This window comes from Mauremys reevesii, linkage group 1 (genome assembly GCF_016161935.1).
Source record: "Mauremys reevesii isolate NIE-2019 linkage group 1, ASM1616193v1, whole genome shotgun sequence".
In the NCBI taxonomy this organism is placed as follows: domain Eukaryota; kingdom Metazoa; phylum Chordata; order Testudines; family Geoemydidae; genus Mauremys; species Mauremys reevesii.
The window spans coordinates 360722954-360747613 of NC_052623.1; the positions used below are offsets into that span (position 1 = coordinate 360722954).

Sequence of the window (24660 nt, forward strand, 5' to 3'; positions counted from 1 at the left end):
CAAAGCATTGTATGCTTAGCATGTGTATTCTGCTTGGTAATTGTGAATAGAGGATCAGGATATTACTGTATAAGGCTCTTTCACTGGTAAAAGGTCCTGCAAAGAGGGTTACTCCTGAGCCCTAGAAACTGGGTAAAGGTGGGCACTCCTAGACGGTGCAAGTAACAGACAATGGGATGTGAGTAACAGTACAGCATTGACAGCAGAATCTCCCCTGTGTCTCTTATGTCGGGATTCTCAGTGCCACGCAGTCCTGTTGTCCTTTTCTTTACTCTGCATTTGTTCTGCAAACCTCCTATCACCCCACTTTTGGGTGATACTAGGTGGTGATTGCACTGAATTGCTCTGCCCTCTAGTACAGCCCTATGTATCATCCTTCACCCAGGATGTCTGTCTTGCTGCATGTCTGCAGCTCCGAGCAGATTTCACTGTCTGAGCTGAGTGCTCCTCAGCTCCGGGTTTACACAGTTCCCCAGTCTCCTGCTGTTAATTAGTTGGTGTGCTGGCCTCATTGCCCTCTGAGGGGATGGAAGGGAATGTGAGCCCTAACTAACTGAGATTTCTGTCTCTCTTACTACTGCCCTCCTCTAGATGCAGAGTGTGAAGCCTGCCACTAATTGGCTCTAGTTACTGGATGGTGGCATTGCTTTCTATTTAGATGCACGGAGGGGACCGGAGACTAAGTTTCCAAATAGACTGTGAATGTTAAATGAAATTTATAATCTGCTAGGAACTGAAGCAATAAAAACAATCCGTTAAAGAGTTTCCAGAGAAGAATATAGAGCTCCTCCCCACACTGTTACCTAACTACCCTGGTGGGGAGAACTCAGGTCCCTCTGCACAGCTGTGATTGGAGTCAAGTAGTAAAGGCAAGGCACCAAATCCTCCATGCAAGTAATCCAACTCTGAATTTGGGGCTGGGCCCTAGGCTGAGAGTCTGACCCTGTCTTTTAGGGAATTCTCCCTTTTCTGATTCAGGGTCATGCCCCAGGCACATTTATTGACCTGATCCCCTTGAGGCATTCCTTGAATCCCAAATTTGAAATTTGTACCATGCCCACATAGAGCCACTTCCTTGCAAAGTTCTCCCTGAGGTCCTGTCCATGTACCAACTTCCTCTGGGAAAGTCTCCCATCCCTGAATGTGGAGCATGAGCCTGCATATTGCTGAAAGTCTAAGAATAATCTAAGAGCCACACTACCTTGGGCACAGGTACTTATTGGGCAAAATAAAAGTCACACAAATTAGGCTAGTGCCTTAAAATCTCCTAAAATACATTGTTCCTAATAAAGATTCTTTCCCTGAGGCCCGCTGGGAACAGGAGGAAGATCCTCATTCCCAATCCTCTAGGAGCTTTAAACAACTTCACTTAGTCCCAGCTCAGATGCCTAATCTTGCCTCTGCCTGCAGCTTTCCACGGGCTCCTTCAGCCAGTCAGTTCAGGCGCAAGCTCTGAGAAGGGCCTCTGAAGGAGGCTTCAGAGAAACAGCCCCTTCCAGCGCCCGCTCCCTCCGAGAAGAAGGCTTTTATAACAAGGCAGAGTTCACCCTTTTCCCATGTGGACCAAGCTTTCTTACTGCTCCACCCCAGTGAGACTCTCCTAGACCAAGGAATCAATCTGTCCTTCCAGCAGTTTGAACCCTGAACCTGCCAGAGGGACTGGTGAGGTGATATCAGCTCTACTGCCTTCTGTCTCTCTAGGTCCTCCTTCTGCCTCCATTGCCATAGGATAGAACCATAGAAATATAGGGCTGAATGGGACCTTGCGAGGTCATCAAGTCCACCCCCTTATGTTGAGGCAGGACCAAGTCACCCTAGACTATCCCTGACAGGTGTTTGTCCAATCTGTTCTTAAACCCTCCAGTGATGGGCAGGGGCGGCTCCAGGCCCCAGCACGCCAAGTGCGTGCTTGAGGCGGCATGCCGCGGGGGGCACTCTGCCGGTCCCGGGAGGGCAGCAGGCGGCTCCGGTGGACCTTCCGCAGGGGAGCCTGCGGAGGGTCCGCTGGTCCCGCAGCTCCGGTGGAGCATCTGCAGGCACGCCTGTGGGAAGTCCACCGGAGCCGCAGGACCAGCGGACCCTCCGCAGGCAAGTCTGTGGGACCGGCGCCCGACAGAGCGCCCCCCGCGGCATGCCACTGTGCTTGGGGCAGCGAAATGGCTAGAGCCGTCCCTGGTGATGGGGATCCCGCAGCTTGCCTGGGAGACCTATTCCAAGCTTAACTATCCTTATACTTAACAAGTTTTCCCTAATATTTGACCTAAATCTCCCTTCCTGCAAACTAAGCCCATTGCTTCTTGTCCTGCCTTCAGTGGACCTGGAGACAATTGATCAGTCCTCTTTATAACACCCCTCAACACATTTTTCATATGTCAGGATTTCTAAAACCTTTTATCATTTTGTTGCCCTCCTCTGGACTCTCTCTCAATTTGTCCACATCTTTCCTAAGTGTGGTACCCTGAACTGGACACTAGCACTCCAGCTGAGGCCTCACCGGTGCTGAGTAGAGCAGGACAATTACCTTCCAAGTCTTACATATGATACTCCTACTAGTACACTGCAGAATAAGATTAACCTTTTTAGCAACTGCATCACAAACTAAATATGTCAACAATATGTTCCACTATAACTCCCAGATCTTTTTAAGCAGTATCACCACGTAGCCAGTTATGCCCCATTTTGTAGTGTATTTGATTTTTTTTTCCTTCCTCAAGGTAATATTTTTGCATTTGTCTTTACTGAATTTCATCTTGTTGACTTCAGACCAGTTCTCCAATTTTTCAAGGTCATTTTGAATTCAAATTCTGTCCTCCAAAGTACTTGCAACCCCTCCCTGTTTGATGCCATCCACAAATTTTAAACACATACTCTCCACTCCATTATTCAAGTCATTAATGAAAATATTGACTAGTACCGGACCCAGGACTGACCCCTGCAGGACCCTATTAGATAAACCCTCCCAGTTTGATAACTACTTAGTGCTGGAAACACACAGGGGCTGCCAAGTTTTGCCTTTACTGAGCCCTCCTCTGATCTGATGGAAAAGCCAGGTTGCACCAGTGCCAAATACAGAGATAATATAACCTCCCTACACCTACTTGAGATCCCCCTGTTTATACATCCAAGGATCATAGTAGCCCCTTTTCATGCTCAGCTGATTATCCACCATGACCCCCAAGACCTTTTCAGAATCCCTGCTTCCCAGAATAGTCACACATCTTATAAGTACAGCCTACATTCTTTGTACAACCAAACATTTGGGCTATTAAAATGCATATTGTTTGCTTGTATTTAGTTTACCAAACGATCCAGATCATTCTGTATCAGTGATCTGCCCTATTCATTAGTTACTATTTCCCCAATCTTTGTGTCGCTTGCAAATTTTATCAGGGATGATTTTACATTTTCTTCAAGGTCACTGATAAAAATCTTATGTAGGGTAGGGACAAAAACTAATCCCAGCAGGGACCCACCAGAATCACCCCTGTTCAATGACAATTCCCTGAAGGCCTATGTTGGCCAGCTTTTAATCCACTTAATGTGTGTCATTAGTTTTGTATTCTAGTTTTTTAATCAAAATGTCATGCAGTACTAAGCCAAATGCCTTACAAAAGTCTAAGTATATTGCACCAACACTTCAGCCTTTATCAACCAAACCTGTCAGCTCATCAAAACAAAGGTATCAAATTAACTTGACAAGATCTATTTGCCAGAAGCCCCTGTTCATTGGCATTAATTACCCTCCTTTACTTTTTTTAATAACAGAGTCCTATATCAACTGCTTTATTACATTCCCCAGAATCAGTGTCAGACTGAGAGGCCTACAATTACCTGGGCTGTCCCGTTTGCCCTTTTTACATATTGTGACAACATTAGCTTCCAGTCCTCAAACTTTCCCAGTGCTCCAAGAGTTATTGAAAATCAGCATTAATGGTCACAGAGCTCCTCAGCAGCTCTTTTAAAACTCTTGGATGCAAATTATCTGGACCGGGTGATTTTAAAATGTCTAACTATAATAGCTTCTGTTTAACATGCTCCTACGTTTGCAGTCAGCTGACTCTCAACCCGAGAGCGGTCTCTTGCCCTGGACCCCTCTGGAACCCCCACTCCCGGTTAAGCTCACTGTTCTCCATGGGAGTTGCGCTCACTCCCAGAGTCCTTTCTGAGTTCAATTACCTCCAGTCCCTGTTGCTGCTCCATCCATGCCCTGTAGCTGGACCTGAGGAGGGCGGCAGTCTCTACCTGCCCTAACCAAGGGTGGACTCACGTTGGGCTCCCCTGGCTCCTGGGCTCCCTAGCAGTTCTTAGCAGCTTCTCCTCTAGGGCAAACTCCTCCCCCTGCTCTGCAGCCAGCTTAACTTTGTAAGCGCCCCTTCTCCAGGCAGAGCATGCTCTGCAGGTGTGCCTACTGGCGCTCGGTATGCTTGCTGTCAGTGGGATGGGGGCATCCCATCACATACCCCTGCCCCTCAAGTACAGAAAGGTTTCCTGCCTGAGCATTTCTTCATTCCCCATCTCCCGAGAAAAGAAACTCGGCATTTGCATGCTCCTTCCTGGCTCGGTGCCACACCCAGAAATTACAGGGCTGGTGGAGCAGCCTCCACAAACGGGATGCAGGGCAGCCCCCTCTGGAGGCATGTCAGTCTGCCACCTTTGGAGCCCACCACCGAAAGGGAGTCCGGGCTGTAGCCCTGCCCACGCTCCTCCCTGAGGCCCCTCCCACTCGTCCTCATCTCCCGAGGCCTTGCCCAATCTGCTCCTCTTCCTGCCCCGCCTCTTCCCCCGAGAACCCACTGCTCAGGGCAGAGAACGGAGCGAATAGGCACGAGGGGCTGCTGGGGAGGGGGCGAAGAGGCCTGAGCGGCGGCAACCTCAGGGGAGAAGATGTGCGAGTGGGGCAGGGCCTTGGGGGAGGGGACAAGGGGCGGGGCGAGCCGAGGGAGTGAGCCTTGGGTTGTGTCATCATGCTGCTTTTGGATAAAGCTTCCCCCTTACAGGATGGTCTCGAGGTCCATGGCCAGTGTCAGCCGTCCCTGGTCCCCAGGACATCTCCTCCTGGGGGTCTTTGGAGTCCCCCAGACAGGGCCTGACCCAGGGCTCAGTGCTGGCTTGGGTCAGTTTGTAAACAATATACTGAAAGGTTGGCCAATCCTGTCCTATAATCAACAGGTATTCTAATTTCTCTGGTAATGCTACTGTCATTGAATCAGTGTGGCCCTGCTGTTAGTTCCCGTCATTTACTGGGATAGGGCTTTACAGCTCCATGTATGCACTGCAGGTAAATTCTTCCCTCTGGTCCGATCGTGCACCCACTAGGGCAGCTTGCATCCGTGTTTGTCTATGCCCCCATCCACAAGCCCCATTATATCTTTCTCTTGGCCCCAGACTCAGATTATCGGGGGGGGGGGGGGAGTCCTACATAAGAACGGCCATACTGGGTCAGGCCAAAGGTCCATCTAGCCCAGTATCCTGTCTTCTGACACTGGTCAATGCCAGGTGCCCCAGAGGGAGTGAACCTAACAGGTAATGATCAAGTGATCTCTCTCTTGCCATTCACCTCCACCTTCAGACAAACAGAGTCTAGGGACACCATTCCTTACCCATCCTGGCTAATAGTCATTAATGGACTTAACCTCCATAAATTTATCCAGTTCTCTTTTAAACCCTGTTATAGTCCTAGCCTTCACAACCTCCTCAGGCAAGGAGTTCCACAAGTTGACTGTGTGCTGCATGAAGAAGAACTTCCTTTTATTTGTTTTAAACCTGCTGCCTATTAATTTCATTTGGTGGCCCCTAGTTCTTGTATTATGGGAACAAGTAAATAACTTTTCCTTATTCACTTTCTCCACACCACTCATGATTTTATATACCTCTATCATGTCCCCCCTTAGCCTCCTCTTTTCCAAGCTGAAAAGTCCTAGCCTCCTTAATCTCTCCTCATATGGGACCTGTTCCAAACCCCTAATCATTTTAGTTGCCCTTCTCTGAACCTTTTCTAATACCAGTATATCTTTTTGAAATGAGGAGACCACATCTATATGCAGTATTCAAGATGTGAGCATACCATGGATTTATATAAGGGCAATAAGATATTCTCTGTCTTATTCTCTATCCCTTTTTTAATGATTCCTAACATCCTGTTTGCTTTTTTGACCACCGCTGCACAGTACGTGGACGTCTTCAGAGAACTGTCCACGATGACTCCAAGATCTTTTGCCTGATTAGTTGTAGCTAAATTAGCCCTCATCATGTTGTATGTATAGTTGGGGTTATTTTTCCAATGTGCATTACTTTACATTTATCCACATTAAATTTCATTTGTCATTTTGTTGCCCAATCACTTAGTTTTGTGAGATCTTTTTGAACAAAGGCATCTTACCGCTTCAGAGATCTTACCAAATTGGAAGAAAGTGACAGACAAGCCACAATTTTTGCAGCAAGGAAGTTGGTAGCAGTGCTGGATGACCAGAAAGGGAAAGAAGCCCCTCAGAGACATGAATTGCTTGCGCCTCAATCTAGCCATTAACAAGGGCAAGTCACTGGCCAAGCGCCCACCATGTGAGGACAGTTCTGACAAGCATGTCAAAAGACCATGTTGGAAAACACAGATCTGGATGTCTTTGCACATAGGTGAACCAAATATTGGACCACTATTGCAACCTTGGTTTACCACTTTTTGTATGCTTCAAGGGCCCAATGGTGTCTGAGCTTATTTGTGCATGTACCAGAAGGGGTCACCGGTATCTGTAGTCGAAACAATCTTCCCTGCACAGAACTGTGTCCATGCCAAAGCAGTGAAGGCTGTGGTGCGGGGGAGGGATAGCTTAGTGGTTTGAGCATTGGCCTGCTAAACCCACAGTTGTGAGCTCAGTTCTTCAGGGGGCCAATTAAGAATCTGGGGCAAAAATCAGTACTTGGTCCTATTAGTGAAGCAGGGGGCTGGACTCAATGACCTTTCAAGGTCCCTTCCAGCTCTATGAGATAGGTCTCTCTCCATATATTATTATAAGCCATGCTCTGTCAACGGACATCAGAATAATGATAATGATTATCTATCTAGACTAGAAATGTCACCAGCACTATTGCATTTCAATGATACCTGAACACATTGATTATGAGCTTTTGTTTTACCCTTTAGATTATTGTTGCAAAGCTTTGACGTCTCAAAGACATCTAATTGTATGTCTTACTATAATACATAGTGCCATTAAACTAACAGAAACCATAGCAAATATTTCAAAGTGGTCATTCTAATATGTTGATGGTGTCATTGTTAATCCTCATTTCTATGGTAACGGCACCACTTGACAGTTCCACGGCATACCTCCTCTTAAAGAAGACATCATAAGTTTTCAAATGATTTATGAGGCCTGTATGTGTGTAGAGAGGGTAATTAAGCCAATCACATTAGTGTTGTCTACTGCTTGCCTACTGGAAGTGTCTCCGTCTTCCCGCTCCAGCACTGCGGGGTTGAAGTAAGTGCAAACATTTGGGCATCATTAGATCTCTCAGCTGAGAGGAGGGTCACATGGGGCCAATCTGCTTCTCCAGCTCCATCACATGAGGCTGTGAGGCTGACGCCCCTTGCACAGGCTGGGGTGTGAACCATGCAGGAAGCACAATGTTGACAAAACTTCCTTACACTGGGGAAATGCTCTCTGTGAAACTCATTTATTGGGCCCTGCAACACAGACTCTCTCGCTCTCTCTTTGGCAACATGATGGGGTTTAGCTCTTCCCACTTCACTCTGCTCTTCACAGCATCGGCAGAAATGTCTGCTACTGACACCAAGGCACCTTGGAGGCTGCTCTTCCTCCCCACAATGTCTAGGTAACGTTTCTATCTGGCTGTTAGACCACTATGGAATATGCGCTGAGGATTGTAACAGGCTGTCAGCGTCGCCTAGTGCACCCCCCGTGCTCAGGGACTTTGGAGCTGGGTAAGTAATTAGAACTAGCTCACTTGGCTTTTAACATATGAGTAGTATGAGGAGTAACTATGTCTCTGAACAAAGACAGAGTCGAGAGGAGCGGGGAGTGCAGATAAGAGAGAGTGAAAACACCCTCCAGAGTGACCGTGATCCTAACAGCACCCCAGTGCAAGAAGGCAAGCGACTGGTATCTGGTAGGAGTTTCAGCTGCCTCATCAGTTGAACATACCCCAACTCATGAATGTCATAAGCTGTATCTAAAAGGTGTCATGTAAGAGATCAATAGAAAGCTAACAACACACTGATCATTAATATTATTGTGTGATGTATGTATGGAGGGCAAATTCCAACTTACAAACACATTGGGAATGATGTTCCCAAAATGCCTCTGCCAGGTAGGGCTGAAGTTACTCTATCCTAGATAAAGAAATATGGGATTTCTAGGGTATATTAAGAGAAAATGGGAATGCAAATGACATAGAAGTACACAGGACCATCAAGATAGCAGAGGAAGGAGACTGCAGGAACAGATCAATTTGCAGTTTAGCAAACACCAGTGGAGGAAGAAACCAGCATGAAACTTCCTTTAGCAGGAGGCTCCATGTCGCCTTCCTCACAGCTTGACTGAACTTTACTGAGAGGTGTAACCATCTGAAGAATCCATTTAAAAGATTCACCGAAGAGGGGAGCAACCCCCCGTCCCCTGGTATCTTTCACTTAAGAAGATAAAGAAACCGAGCACTTTGGACTTTGTAGGAGATCCTGACCAGAGGGTTGGTCAGCCATTGCTGGAAGGCAGGCCGGTAAGGAAACTGCCTTGCACGAAGGCTGTGGCTTGTTTTGTTAAGTCTTAGCCTCTAGAACAGTGCTTCTCAAAGCTGGTCCACCGCTTGTTCAGGGAAAGCCCCTGGCAATCTGGGCCGGTTTGTGTACCTGCCACGTCTGCAGGTTCGGCCGATCATGGCTCCCACTGGCCGCGGTTCGCCACTCCAGGCCAATGGGGGCTGTGGGAAGCGCGGCCAGTATATCCCTCAGCCCGCACCGCTTCTCGCAGCCCCCATTGGCCTGGAGCGGCGAACCGCGGCCAGTGGGAGCCATGATTGGTTGAACCTGCAGACGTGGCAGGTACACAAACTGGCCCGGACCGCCAGGGGCTTTCCCTGAACAAGTGGTGGACTGGCTTTGAGAAGCACTGCTCTAGAAAGCATTTTTCACTTTTATTTGCTTGTAACCATTTCTTACTCTAGCCTTTATGCTTGAACTCAATTAAAATCCCATCTCCTTTTGTTAATAAACTTATTTTACTTTTCATTTAAACCAACCCAGTGCTGGGTTTCATTTAAAGTGAACGTTAACTCCATTTACTGGGGCAAGCTGCTGGGTAGGGAATCTTTGGAGGAGCAAATGAACCTTACTAACTCTCTGAAGGGTCCAGAAGAGGGTTGGACGTTGCAGAGCTCACAGTTCTGGGAAAGTTCAGGACTGGGAGTGTGTTGGGGCCATGCCTGTGTAAGGTCACTGGGTGACAGAGATGAGAGTGGGACTGTTATGTTGTAGGCAGGCTGTTGGGGTCAGAGCACTGAACGAGGGCTGCACAGCACTCAGACACACGGCAGACTGCACGCTTCTATACTGGCTGGAAGTGTGCAGCAGGAGAATCACAACATCGCAACATTTTGAGGCACTCAGCATTACAGAGCAGGCGGTGACACAACCCCTCGTTGGTATGGATGCACCCCAAGATGTGACAGAGACATAGGCCTCGGACTGCCCCAATGTACGTGGGAACCAGCTAGTGGAGCCGTTGGATCCAGAGCTTTCCTGGTCACAGTGGATGTTGGATCCCTCTGGGGCTGTGATAACCTCAGCACAGAGTCTGTCTGGATGTCGGTAGGAGTGGCGATTGATGGACGTCTTTCCACTTACACCTTGGAACCGGTACCCAAACTGACAGATCTATTTGTGCCACTTTCTCCTGCTCAGAAGGTTTTTTGGGGCCTAAATCTTTAAGACTCTAGTGCAAGGACTCTCCTGACTTTGAAGGAGACTGGGAGGGATCTCTTCTCCTCAGTGCAGCTTTGGAAGAAGGCTTGTCTCTAAGCTGGTAAGAGTGCCCCTTACTCGCATAAGAAGTCATCTCCTTAGGCTTGGAGGTCTTGGCCTCGACTCCTGTGCTTGGAGAGGTGCCGCCTGTTGACTGAGGCTGAAGTACAGGGGTCTCCCCAGCCCGGATCTGATTGAGATCTTACAGCCATCTCCATCAGGTGTTCTCTACATCTCAACCCTCATGCATGTCGCGAGGGAAGGAGCGGCAAATGCTGCACTTAGCCAAGATGTGAGTCTTGGCTAGGCAGTGCAGGCAGCACTGGTGTTCGTCACACACTGAAAACGAATGGGGGCAGGAGATGCAATATTTGAACCCCAGAGCTCTGGACATAATCCTAACTCCCAGGGAGGATTTCTCCAGGGCAGGGAAATACAGCTAACTAAGTAACAACACTAGTATTTCAGACAAAAAGACTACAAGAAAAAAATGCTACAATTCTTTACAATATATTTACAAACTGAAGCCGTTGAAGGAAGAAGCTGTGCACACAGAAGATCCCAACTCAGGCCACGTAGTGGTAAGAAGGAATTGGAAAGGTGCAAGTCCGTCCCACTCCTTATGCTGTCGGTTCAGAGCATGAGGAAAACAACTACGTGTGTGCGGACCAATGGACACTACTTACTAAAAATCTTCAGACCCAGGCGCATGGTGCACATGTGTACCCACGTGTGGGATGCACAGGGAAAGAAAATTCAGTTATGTTTCCCACAGAAACAACAGGAAAACGTGGCCATTGTATTAAAAGGATGAGCAATTATCGTTATTACACTTTTCATCCCAAAGGGTCTCAAGGTAGTTTACAAGTTTAGGAATCACCTAACAACCACCAAAGACCAGCCATCTCTCAGATGGAGCAGGAGCAGGACAAGAAAAGAAGACTCCCATAACCAAGTGAAACTGCAGTGCTAATGTAGGTACAGCGGCCATACATTAGGTGCTTTTGGAGCAATGTTTTCTAGGGTCATGAAATAGCAACACAGATATTTACTCTTTTTAAAACGTGCTGGTGGCTGACTCAGTGGCAGCACAGCCATATTCCTAAGAGTGGAAGATTTTTTCCAGTAACTTACTCTCTGAATGAATTTATCCTGAAACACTGTACTAGTGCTGCTAACTTCAAACCTGCAGCAAAAGGACACCTTTGATTGTGTCTGCATTCCTTTGACTTCTGTCTTCACTCCAAACACTGTTCATCACACTGACTCCTCATTCCACTGGCCTGTCTATTCCTGGCAAATGCTACTGAGTGCAGCAAGTCACCCTGAACAAACATTTTGTAGTTATTTTTTTAAAAAATTGTTTGATCTAAAAAAAACAAACCAGGACACTTCAAGGGTCCTGAAAGAAATTCCTGGCCCATGGAGACATCTGGAAAACTGAAACTGCCCTAGAAAAACTGGGACATGTGGTCAATATAGATTTAGGAGGACTGAATTTAGTCAAAACAAAAAATTACACAGGCTCCTTAATACCCCAAGTGTGCAACACAGGAAGGCAGGGATGCTAGTAATAAATCACTATAAATGAATAACAAGCACTAATAATGTAGCTCTTTATATATTCAGCATGTTGTGAAACATGAATTAATCCTCCAAACATCCCTGTCAGGTAGGGAAGGGAGTGAATCTATGGTTTAGAGCAGGTGTCCGGGAGGAGGGGAGGGGAGAAACCTTCCTTCTGTTCCTGGCTCAGCTGCTGACTCACCATGTGACCTTGGCCACATCTCCCCACCCCTTTGTTCCGCACTATTAGCCGCTGCAAAGTGGGAACAGATAGTTATACTTATTTGCAGATGTCAGAGTGGATTTTTAAAACACCTACACGAGCTCAGATGAACTGCACTACAGATATGAGAGAGCAGCAAAGAATCCTGTGGCACCTTATAGACTAACAGACGTTTTGCAGCATGAGCTTTCGTGGGTGAATACCCACTTCTTCGGATGCAAGTGGTGGAAATTTCCAGGGGCAGGTATATATATGCAAGCAAGAAGCAAGCTAGAGATAACGAGGTTAGTTCAATCAGGGAGGATGAGGCCCTGTTCTAGCAGTAGAGGTGTGAAAACCAAGGGAGGAGAAACTGGTTCTGTAGTTGAAGTGGGTATTCACCCACGAAAGCTCATGCTGCAAAACGTCTGTTAGTCTATAAGGTGCCACAGGACTCTTTGCTGCTTTTACAGATCCAGACTAACACAGCTACCCCTCTGAGATATGAGAAAGATTCTCAGTATTGAAAATACTACAGGAGAGATCCCCTTGCCCCCCGTTGCATCTCCTATTTACTGCCTCGGTGCATGAGCAGCATGGTGGCGGGGGTAATTCTGGGGTGCGACACAGGTCAATGGAGAGGCTACTGCAAATTACAGCAACCCTGAAGCCACTAATTTACACCCAGGAACTGCACTGGCCCCTGGGCAGCCCACAGTCTGAGCAGTGCAAAGGTGGTGTAAGCCATCTTTACCCCATATCTGCCTGGGCTGAATCAGACTGTTCCTTTTCCACCAGCACAGTGCACCTTGTACCTGGCATTAGGTCATTATCACCTTGGAGGGAACAGAGACTGCTACTGACGCATTGCCCAGTACCCTCCTGCCTTTCCTCCTCCCAGTACACAAAGCCCCAAGCCTACTTAGTTTGTGGAAGCTGAAGAGATCACAGCACCAGGTGGTCTGCCTGCAATCATGAATATCAAGCTATTACCAACACATTTCACATTCAAAAATGACCTGCCCACAGAGTTGCTGAGTCACAGTTGCTGTGGGAGCCACTTTGAATTTCCTGACTTAAATTCTCCACCCCTACCCTCATTACCATCCTTCTCTGACCCCCCCCCACCGACTCTAGACCCCCAGCTGCTCTGCTTTAGTTACTGATGAGTTGGGTACATTCATTCTAAACTGCTATTTTCAATTGCTTATAACTTTATCAGAAAATAATCTTCAGGCTGAAATGTCTTAACCTTGATGCAACCACAAAGGTTTAAAGCTAAACCCTACAGAGTTACCTACACGTAAAAAACTCACTACCCCAACCCTGAGCCAGCTGGGTGCTGGTTTGATCCCCAGCATAAAGGCAATAATTGGAGATATACCGATCTCCTAGAGCTGGAAGGGACCTTGAAAGGTCATTGAGTCCAGCCCCCTGCCTTCACTAGCAGGACCAATTTTTGCCCCAGATCCCTAAGTGGCCCCCTCAAGGATTTAACTCACAACCCTGGGTTTAGCAGGCCAATGCTCAAACCACTGAGCTATCCCTCCCTTTAAAGCACAATAGCTTAAAAATGCTCTATATCACACCACTGCCAATGTGGCCTTCGGGGGCTGTTATGGTAGCCAGGGATGAGTGGGGTGCAAGGACCCAGTCAACACCTCTCTCCAACTGCAGGGAGGGGTATAGTATGGGATGTTCCCCATAGGATGACTCTCCTATGTCCACTACACCAGATGTTTGTCCGCATTGTTTGTGTACTAGGGCGTAAAGTGGCCTGAACTCAGAGGAGAATCTGGCCCATCGCACTTCCAAACACTGTTCAGCTGGGTTTTGCATTCCTAAGTCAAAACTAGCCTAATCTTGGTGGTTCAGCCTTGGTGTGTGCCCAGGAGCAGCGCCAGAGTTTCTGGCGCCATAGGCAGAATTCGGGGGGCGGCATTTTGTGCGCTCCCCATGGGGCGCGCGGGAGCTTCCGATTCCACTCCCATCGCGCCGCCAAAGAAGGACCCTCCGCCGAAATGCCGCAGGCGACAGCGGCAGTCATAGAGCTGCTCAATTGCCCGCTGCTGTTTTCTGCGGCACGTCGGCAGAAGGTCCTTTCTTCGGCGGCGCGACAGGAGCGGAACCGGAAGCTCCCATGTGCCCCGTGGGGAGCGCACAAAATGCCGTCCCCCGAATCCTGGCGCCCTAGACGACAGCCTAGGGTTGCCTAATGGAAGCCCTGTGTGTGCCTCGTCCTCAAGGAGGAATATGAGCTTTGCTAAAATCACGAAGATTTGGGTTTGAAACAACTGAAGTTATGAAAATGTTGCACAAAGCATCCACAGAGCAGCCTTTTCTGACTGACTTCAGTGCAAACTGGCCGGCGCGTCCCTCCCGCTAGGTGTGAGGAATTCCCTTCCTTTTGTCAGCCTTAGTCAGTGACCCGACCTTTGCCCCAGAAATCTACCCCTGGCCACCTCATAACCCCATCCCAGAACACGGCCCTTACACTAACACCCCATCTCCAAACCTCCCTTCCCGAGCAGGGGGCCGGAAAGAGTCTCCCTCTCTGCTCTCCCACCACTGTATGTGCTATAGAAATAACCCAGCCAAATAACAGCTTTGCTGCAGCACAGTCTGGGGGTTACTCTAGTCACAGACAGGAACGGCTCTCCTCTCTGTAGCTAATGAACTCCTCCCTTCTGCTTGGGCTGGCCACTGCCCCTCCTCATCCTCTGTGAATTCTGTGCTATCCCAGGGAGCTGCCTCGTTTGGTTTCTATGTTTGATGCACATTTGGGGCTTTTCTCGGAATTTTTCAGCTACATGTCTTTGAAGTCAGAAGAGTATCTCATGTGCAAGAGAAGCATCTCCAAGCATTACCCCACCATCCTCCTCAACTCAGGCTCCCATATGCCTCTGCTGTGTATGAGCTCTTCCTCCTCCTGCATCACTTACACCTGTAACTATGCCTCAGTTAGCTCTGACAAACTGCCTTATGGAACAGCACAGCCTCAGAACTACTTCTGCTGAAATTCCCATCCAGATCTAGGTCTCCGCCCCATGCTCTTCAACTCCTTCTCTGCTGGATTCCTCCTCCAGACTTCAGCCTCCCCTCACCTTAACTACTGCAGCTCCCTTACCCAGTCTCTCAATTTTCCAGTTCTCAGGATGCTGCTGCCTCTACCTGCTCACAGATTCAAAGAAAGCCAGAAGATACACCCCTACCTTCAAACAACTCCACTAGCTTCCCACTAATTTCAGAATCCAGGAGAAAAGAGATCTTTATTTTACTGCCTTCCCATGGTTACATTCCTCCTCTCAGCCCCTTCACACAATATCAATGAAAGAGACATCTCCTCTACAGCTCCTGCCATCTGGAGCAGTCTTCCTGTTACTCACCATCTCGTTAACGCACCATCCACTTTCAAATCTGACCTTCCAACTTCTCTCTTTTCCTTGCCTTCCTTATGACTGACAGCTGCACTTCAGTCACTCTCTATATAAAAGTATGTACACTGTTCTGTATGACACACTCTGTAAAGCATTTTGGGAAGGACACTTGCTATACAAAATAAAGTGGTAGGATGTAGTATTTACCGCAGCTCCCATGAAAAGGTCATCTCTAGTGCCGTCCAACATGCACTTCCCCTACTCTGGGTCTCTGCCAAGGCTCCACATGACAATTTCCTTTAGCCAGTCTCTCCCACCGACTCTGCAAATTGCAAAGAGACAGAAGGCAAAACAAAACACTCACAGCTAACCCCTCACCATCCCTGCAGAACAGAACATTGCCCCAGCTCCCGCCCTCTTGCCTGCCCATCTGCCTAAGTCCTTAGCCAAGGTTTCCATCAGAGATATGTAAAAACCTCACACAGGGATATTGCACCTGATTGGCCCAATTCCTGCACTCAGGGACACAGACCTATCTCATTGTGTGTGGCACCAATTCCATACGCCTGGCTGGTACATAGGCAGAGCTTTCAAAATGCAGTAAGCACAGAAACACATCAGAGTCATGGTCTCCACAGCAATGTTATCTTGGCCCCAGCACCAATACTGAAAGGGGCTGGTTACTGCTCATGCTGCTGGTAACACTACTCCAGGAATGAGTTCAGGGGAATCCTATGGCCTGTGTCGTGCAGGAAGTCAGACCAGATGATAACAGTAGTCCCTTCTGGCCCTGGAATCGGTGACTCTTAATAATATTTTGCACTTCTGTCGGGTCTTTCATTCAAGGCTTAGTACAGAAAGTGAAGAAGAACATCATATTAAGTCAAAACAGCAGAGGGAATTTAGATAGGCAGAGTATAATTATCCAAACTGGAATTTAGCCAAGAAAATTTAGCCATGATGGTAACCTCCACTGGCCACTTGTCAAACTTTTCAGACAAGCACCTTTGTGCTTTCTCCCACGTAGCCCCATACGTTTGGGAGACACTCCCCAGAGACATCTGCAAAGTCACCTTGTTATCCTCCTTCAAATCCTTCCTCAAAATTCTTCTTTGCCTGATGCCTACAAAAAACATGACAATGGCTCGGCTGCTGGTGTGCGGAGACCACGGCCTGTCACGCTGACCAGCACTGGCTCGTTGTTCACTTGCACTCCCCCATCTGTCTGTGTCCATTGGGTGTCTCTTGTCTCATACATAGGCAGTCAGCTCTTTGGGCAAGGACTGTCTCTTTGGCTTGTGTTCGTACAGCGCCTAGAGCGATGGGCTCCTAGTCCATGACTAGGAGTCCTAGGTGCTACGGTAACAAAAAGGATAAAACAGTAACTGTCGTTCAAGTAGATTGTCTGTAGTCTCCATTCTTTGTCTGTGCCTGATCCTTGGGGATGGACTCAGAGCCCTCCTGAATGTAAAGACATCAGGAGCCAGCCTGAGATGCTTTGAGGGGGACTGACAGCATCCTGGAAACAGAGTTTCAGATTTAGAGGCCTGGGGAATTACCAGAGAGGTTGAGCTCTCACATGTGCATGTAAAACACGACTCTGGCTCAAGCGACCAGCTTAACAACGCCACGAGAGAACGCTGAAAAACAAAATAACTTCTTTAGCCAAACACAGAGATTGCCTGAAACAGCAGGCTCTGCGACACACTGGAGCAACGGAGAGGACAGGAACTCAGCAGAAAGGTAACTTCCCCAGCACTAACTTCCCCCAGGACCTAATCACATCAGCCACGCCATCAGGGGCTGGTTCACCTGCACATCTACCAATGTGATATATGCCAGCATGTGCCAGCAATGCCCCTCTGCCATGTACATTGGCCAAACCGGACAGTCTCTACATAAAAGAATAAATGGACACAAATCAGACGTCAAGAATTATAACATTAAAAAACTAGTTGGAGAACACTTCAATCTCCCTGGCCACTCGATTACAGACCTAAAAGTCGCAATATTACAACAAAAAAACTTCAAAAACAGACTCCAACGAGAGACTGCTGAATTGGAATTAATTTGCAAATTGGACACCATCAAACTAGGCTTGAATAAAGACTGGGAGTGGATGGGCCATTACACAAAGTAAAACTATTTCCCCATGTTTATTCCCCTCTCCCCCAGTTCCTTACATCTCCTTGTCAATTGCTGGAAATGGGCCATTTTCATTACCACTACAAACAGTTCTTTTTCTCTCCTGCTGATAATAGCTCACCTTAACTGATCACTCTTGTTAGAGTGTGAATGCTAACACCCATTGTTTCATGTTCTCTGTGTATATATATATCCTCCTACTGTATTTTCCACTGCATGCATCCGATGAAGTGGGGCTGTAGCCCACGAAAGCTTATGCTCAAATCAATTTGTTAGTCTCTAAGGTGCCACAAGTGCTCCTGTTCTTTTTTCCCCAGCACTGTCGCTCATTAAGAGCATCACCGTGGCACACACCTTAGGGTTGTCCTCCCAATGCTGCTGAGGTTCAAGAACTTCCAGAAAGCACAACCCAGTGTGGGCCCAGGTTATACCAGGTCTCTATGAACCCACCAAATCCACTCCCTCTACTACGCCCCAGATTCCCAGGGAAGTAGAACTCCACGGAAGACAGACAGGGAGTGTGACTATAGGGTGAGAAAGTGGATAAAGCACAGCATTGGGGGTCAGAAGCCTGTGTACAATTCCCAGGTTCCCCCACAGATTTCCTGTGTGACTGTGGTTAAATCTTGGTGTTTCAGCTTCCCATCTTTAACAGCGGGATGGTCCTTTCCTACCTCAGAGATGATGTGATGATAAAATCCACTAATGATGGAGGGGCTCAGATACTGTGGTGATGAGGACCACGTCACTGCCTATATTAGCTCTAAATATTCTCTCTCCCCTCTTCAGGGAGTCTCTGTGTATTCATACTGGAGGGGGGGGGTGTCTAGCTAGCAGACCAAACTTTGCAAAGGTGGACTGAGGAGTTCTTACTGAACAAGGGCGCAGAATTGTCCTCCCGAAGCACACAGCAGTGTCCTAGATGCCCGGATGAGAAGGTAGATGTACAGAACTCCTGACTGGCTCACCAGAGAGCTCTCAAATGGAAACATTATGGACACATGACAGAAAATCAATCTTAGCCCTAGTGCAGCCAGCCCAGAGGTACTGAGGGCTGGTCTACACTGGGGGGGAGTGGGTGTCGATCTAAGATACACAACTGCAGCTACATGAATAACGTAGCTGAAGTCGAAGTATCTTAGATCGATTTATCTCGGGTCCTCACGGCGAGGGATCGATGTCCGCGGCTCCCCCGTCGACTCCGCTACCGCCGCTCGCTCCGGTGGAGTTCTGGAGTCGATGGGGAGCATGTTCGGGGATCGATATATTGCGTCTAGATGAGACACGATATATCGATCCCCGATAAATCGATCGCTAACCGCCGATAGGGCGGGTAGTCTGGATGTACCGTCTGACCCTGGCTAATGGATAACAGGTTTAACAGGGGCTCAGTGCGTAGCCTATGGCTACACTACAGCTTAAGTCAACATAAATTATGTTGCTCAGGGTTGTGAATTAGCCAGTCCCCCAGAGTGGCATAATTTATGCCAAGTTAAGTGCCAGTGTGAACAGGGCTAAGTCAGTGGGAGAGCTTCTCCTGCCAACACAGCTACTGTCGCTCGTGGGGGCTGAGTAATGAAGCCAACAAGACAGAGCTCTGTCAGTTTAGAGTGGCTCTATTAGAGGGTTTACAGTGAAGCAGATGCACTGCCCCGCCATAAGCTCTCTAGTGTAGACAGAGCCATATCCTAATGCAATTAGGTAGCTGAGTGGAGATGCATGCCCCCCACAGTGACTGCCAAAGGATATAAAAAACCTCAGTGATTTTCTAAGCAATTTTGTCCTGTGCAAATAAGACTCCAAAACTCTTATGACATCCAGGGGTTGTACCGTACGACTGGAGAATTGCTAACATAGTTCCTATTTTTAAGAAAGGGAAAAAAAGTGATCTGAGTAACTACAGGACTGTTAGTTTGACATCTGTAGTATGTAAGGTCTTGGAAAAATTTTTGAAGGAGAAAGTAGTTAAGGACATTGAGATCAATGGTAATTGGGACAAAATACAACATGGTTTTACAAAAGGTAGATTGTGCCAAACCAACCTGATCTCCTTCTTTGAGAAGGTAACAGATATTTTAGACAAAGGAAACACAGTGGATCCAATTTACCTTGATTTCAGTAAGGCATTTGATACGGTTCCACATGGGGAATTATTAGTTAAATTGGAAAAGATGGGGATCAATATGAAACTTGAAAGGTGGATAAGGAACTGGTTAAAGGGGAGACTACAAAGGGTCGTACTGAAAGGTGAACTGTCAGGCTGGAAGGAGGTTACTAGTGGAGTTCCTCAGGGATCGGTTTTGGGATCAAACTTATTTAATCTTTTTATTACTGACCTTGGCACAAAAAGTGGGAATGTGCTAATAAAGTTTGCGGATGACACAAAGCTGGGACGTATTGCTAACACAGAGAAGGACCAGGATATCATACAGGACGATCTGGATGACCTTGTAAACTGGAGTAATAGTAATAGGATGAAATTTAATAGTGAAAAGTGCAAGTTCATGCATTTAGGGATTAATAACAAGAATTTTGGTTATAAATTGGGGACACATCAGTTGGAAGTAACAGAGGAGGAGAAGGATCTTGGAGTATTGGTTGATCACAGGATGACAACGAGCCGCCAATGTGATGTGGCCGTTAAAAAAGCTAATGCGGTTTTAGGATGCATCAGGCGAGGTATTTCCAGTAAAGATAAGGAGGTGTTAGTACCGAGAGACCTCATCTGGAATACTGTGTGCAGTTCTGGTCTCCCATGTTTAAGAAGAATGAATTCAAATTGGAACAGGTACAGAGAAGGGCTACTAGGATGATCCGAGGAATGGAAAACCTGTTTTATGAAAGGAGACTGAAAGAGCTTGGCTTGTTTAGCCTACCAAAAGAAGGCTGAGGGGAGATACAATAGTTCTTTATAAATATATTAGAGGAATAAATACCAGGGAGGGAGAGGAATTATTTAAGCTTAGTACCAATGTGGACACAAGAACAAATGGGTATAAACTGGATGCTAGGAAGTTTAGACTTGAAATTAGACGAAGATTTCTAACCATTAGAGGAGTGAAGTTCTGGAACAGCCTTCCAAGGGGAGCAGCGGGGGCAAAAGACATATCTGGCTTCAAGACTAAGCTTGATAAGTTTACGGAGGGGATGGTATGATGGGATAGCCTAATTTTGGCAATTAATTTATCTTTGATTATTAGCAGGTAAATATGCCCAATGGTCTGGGATGGGATGTTAGATGGGGTGGGATCTGAGTTACTACAGAGAATTCTTTCCTGGGTGCTGGCTGGTGAGTCTTGCCCGCATGCTCAGGGTTTAACTGATCGCCATATTTGGGGTCGAAGGAATTTTCTTCTAGGGCAGATTGGCAGAGGCCCTGGAGGTTTTTCGCCTTCCTCTGCAGCATGGGGCCCGGGTCACTTGCTGGAGGATTCTCTGCACCTTGAGGTCTTTAAACCACGATTTGAGGACTTCAATAACTCAGACATAGGTTAGGGGGTTGTTACAGGAGTGGGTGAGTGAGATTCTGTGGCCTGCATTGTGCAGGAGGTCAGACTGGATGGCCATAATGGTCCCTTCTGACCTTAAAGTCTTTGAGGCTGTAACTGCACAGGATGAGAATGAAGTCTGGGGAAGAACACTTGGAGATGGATGATCCAGTGGAATTCAGACTCCCTTTTTGGAAACATTTTAATATGAGGGCACTGGAAAACTTTGCCCAGAGGAAAACCAGGAAGGGAGGACCAGCCATTGAAGCTGGAGCTCATTCACTCTCTGGCAGGTGGTACTGCAATCAGAACAGCTGCTTACAGTGAAAGGAGAAAAGACGGTTACTCACCTTTGTAACTGTTGTTCTTCGAGATGTGTTGCTCATATCCATTCCAATTAGGTGTGCGCGTGCCTTGTGCACGATCGTCACAGAATTTTTACCCTAGCAACACCCAGTGAGTCGGCTGTGGAGCCCCCGGGATATATATCCCAGCCAACTCGGCGCCCCCTCAGTTCCTTCTTGCCGGCTACTCCAACAGAGGGGAAGGAGGGTGAGTTTGGAATGGCCATGAGCAACACATCTCGAAGAACAACAGGTACAACGGTGAGTAAGACAAAGTTACTCACCTTGCAGTAACTGAGGTTCTTCGAGATGTGTGTCCCTGTGGGTGCTCCACTGTAGGTGACGGTGCGTCCCGGCGCCATTGATCGGAGATTTTCGGTAGCAGTGCCTGGTCGGGACGCACGCACTCAGTTGGTATCTCCCGTGTCATTGGAATCTTCCTAAGCGCGTGCATCCCGCACCCTCCTCAGTTCCTTCTCTACCGTGGAGAAATCATACTAATACTCCAAAGTAGAGGGGAGAGGGTGGGGAGTGGAGCACCCACAGGGACACACATCTCGAAGAACCTCAGTTACTGCAAGGTGAGTAACTTTCTCTTCTTCTTCGAGTGCTGTCCCTGTGGGTGCTCCACTGTAGGTGAATGTAAAGCAGTACCCACTATGGTTGGTGGGATTTCGGAGTTGTGTGAGGAACAAAGGTAGAAAGTACCATATGGCCGACTATGGTGTCTGCTGTAGTATCCCATGCGATAGCATAATGTTTGGCAAATGTGTGGTCAAATGTCCACATGGCCACCTTGCATACATCTGTAACAGGTACGCTGTGGAGGAAGGCAATGGATGTTGACATTGCTCTAGTAAAATGAGTCCTAACACCCTCTGGTGGTTGAATATTCTGGGTCTGATAGCAAGATCTGATGCAGGTGGAGATCCATTTGGAGAGTCTTTGCTTAGAGATAGCATCACCCTTTGATCTCTTGGTAGTAGAAACAAAAGCCTAGGAGATTCACGAAATGGTTTAGTTCTGTCAAGATAGAATGCACGAGCCCGTCGGACATCAAGGGTATGTGATGCAGCTTCCTGTGGAGTCATGTGAGGGTTGGGATGGAATACACATAAGTGTATTGACTGGTTAAGGTGGAAGGTAGACACCACCTTGGAGAGGAATTTGGGCCAGGTTTGTGTTTAGAGAAAATGGTGTAGGGAGGGCAGGCCATCAGGGCGCTTATTTCACCAACCCTTCTTGTTGACGTTATGGCAACCAAGAAAGCCACTTTCCTGGACATACGGAGCAGGGATGAAGTGGCCAGGGGCTCAAAAAGAGGTTTCATAAGAGCGCAGAGAACTAGGTAGAGACTCCAGGAGGCTACTAGTGAATGAATCTCAGGGTAGAAGTTTTGCAGGCCCGTGAGGAAGCGTTTCATGGTGGGGCGTGTGAAAGTGAATAGCCGTCCAGAGTGTCCTGGAAGGTGGTAAGGGCCGCAAGACGTACTGTGATAAAACTGAGTGAAAACATGTCCTGTTTTACTTTGAAAAGATGGTCTAAGATGTCAGGGAGGGTTGCAGTCTGGGGTATTAAGCATCTGTGAAAGCACCAGATGGAGAAGCATTTCCACTTTTGCATCAACTACAGTAGAATTGGGATGTGGGTGGGAAAAAAAGAAATCAATGTCCCTCGCAGGCATGTGGTATTTATGTTGAGCTTTCTTGCATGTTGGTGAATGGAGGCGGGGTCTGCGAGAGAGTACCAGCTGGTTCTAGGAGAGCTTTCTCTATGGGTAGTGCTATCTTTGAAGGTGTAGAGGGTTGGAGGATTTTGAGAAACCTATGTTGTGTCTCCTGGACTTCCTCCAAAGGGATGTCCTGAGTTCGTGGAATTGCATAAAGCCGTCCAAGTTTTGTAGAGGTGGAGGCATAAGGGCGACTTCTGCGGCTGATGGCGAGGCAGGAGCCAGTAAAACAGGGAAGGGGTCATAGCCCATGTCTTCAGGAGGGGGTTCAGGAGCTCTAGATGTTGATAGAGGTGGGGATATAGGCATAGGATGAGCTTGCGGTCTAGTAGAAGGAGCGCAAGGAGAAGCAGTGGCAGGAGCCGACCACGGGTACCACTGAGGCCAGGGCATCGGGTAGGAAAAAAAAAAAGGGTCCCGGCCACTGGGGGACAAAGTAGGGAAACTGAGCCTGATTCTTATGATGCCCCATGTCTTGGGGTATATATGGCTCCGGTGGGAGGGGAAGACTGAGGCAGGGAGAACCCTGCCTGATGCTGTGTGCCATTCTCACTATCAGTGAAAGTAGCCAGGTCCCGTGGGGAGAGCTGCTGTTCAAACAATGAGTGCTCCCTGTCCCAGAGTGGAGAGCCAGGCCTAGGGGCCACAGAGATATCCTGCTGATGCAGGAATTGTTGCTGCTCCGTAGGCTGGTGTGCTGCAGAGCATGAAGTCTGAGCGGCAGCCCGGAGTGATTTTAGTTTCACTTTGGCAGGAGCCGAGAGCTGTTTGTGAGAGCCTCGCAGAGGGTCTGAATCTGCTGGGGGTAGCAGGCAGGCTCGGTGCCGGAGGTGGAACTCGTTGTTGGCACCGGGTCCATTTTCGGTGCCGGGGAAACCGGTGCCGAGGAGAGCTTCCCGCTGCGGGAAGTCGGGTCCCTGCTTTAGAGCCCCGTGAGAGTTGCCTGTACAGTGCAGGGGTGGTCAGAGTTGCCTGCTCTCCGCGCTGACAGCACCAAGGGTAAAGACTCTGCAGGGGATCAATTACCCTCTTGAGTGTCTCTGAGAGGAGACATTAGGGCTTCCTGCCTCTTCACGGGAGAGGGTGAAGCCGGGCTCCCGGTCGGTTCTGACCTGGCAGGGGAGCGTGAGGGAGCGGGTTTACTGCCCTGCTCCATAGGCAGCTGCAATGCTTCTTGCCTCTGCTCCAGAGAGGGTGAAGCCATGCTCCCGGTCGTTCGGACCTGGCCGGGGAGCGTGAGGGAGAGGGTTTTCCATTACCTGTCTCCAGAGGCGGCTGCAGGGATTTCCGCATGAGAAGCAGTTTCAGCGGCAGGTTCCTGTCAGGACGAGCCCTGGTTTTGAGGCTCGTGCAGTGGACACACTTGGCAGGGACATGTGTCTCTCCAAGGCACGTCACACAGCACGAGTGCCCATTGGACATCGGCATAAAGTCCTGACAGGAAGCACATTCCTTGAATCCTGAAGCCCCTGGCATTATTGAACTAGTAATGCCAGGGGAGAGAGTCTCAGTGGGAGACAAACCTGAGGAAATTATTTTTTAAACTAAGTAACTATTCTAAAGGAAGGGAAACAACTAGGGTATTACTAACTAACTATTTCTATGTAATTGTTTCATTCAGAGACCAGGGAAGAGGATCAGCACTGCTCCGAGTCCCGTCTTCGGCCGAGGGCCGAGGGCGGTTGAGAAGGAACTGAGGAGGGTGCGGGACGCACGCGCTCAGGAAGATTCCAACGAGACGGGAGATACCAACTGAGTGCGTGCGTCCCGACCAGGCACTGCTACTGAAAATCTCCGATCAACGGCGCCGGGACGCACTGTCACCTACAGTGGAGC

The 24660-nt window shown here is 48.2% G+C and overlaps 1 protein-coding gene across 1 annotated transcript in view; it reads right to left on the reverse strand.

Moving 5' to 3' along the window:
• SHANK3 (SH3 and multiple ankyrin repeat domains 3) overlaps positions 1 to 24660 on the reverse strand; it is a 653367-nt gene that overhangs the window by 345399 nt on the left and 283308 nt on the right. The window contains exon 13 of the mRNA XM_039498975.1: positions 14257 to 14298. Coding sequence (XP_039354909.1) covers positions 14257 to 14298 — 42 coding nt within the window. The remainder of the gene's footprint in view (positions 1 to 14256; positions 14299 to 24660) is intronic.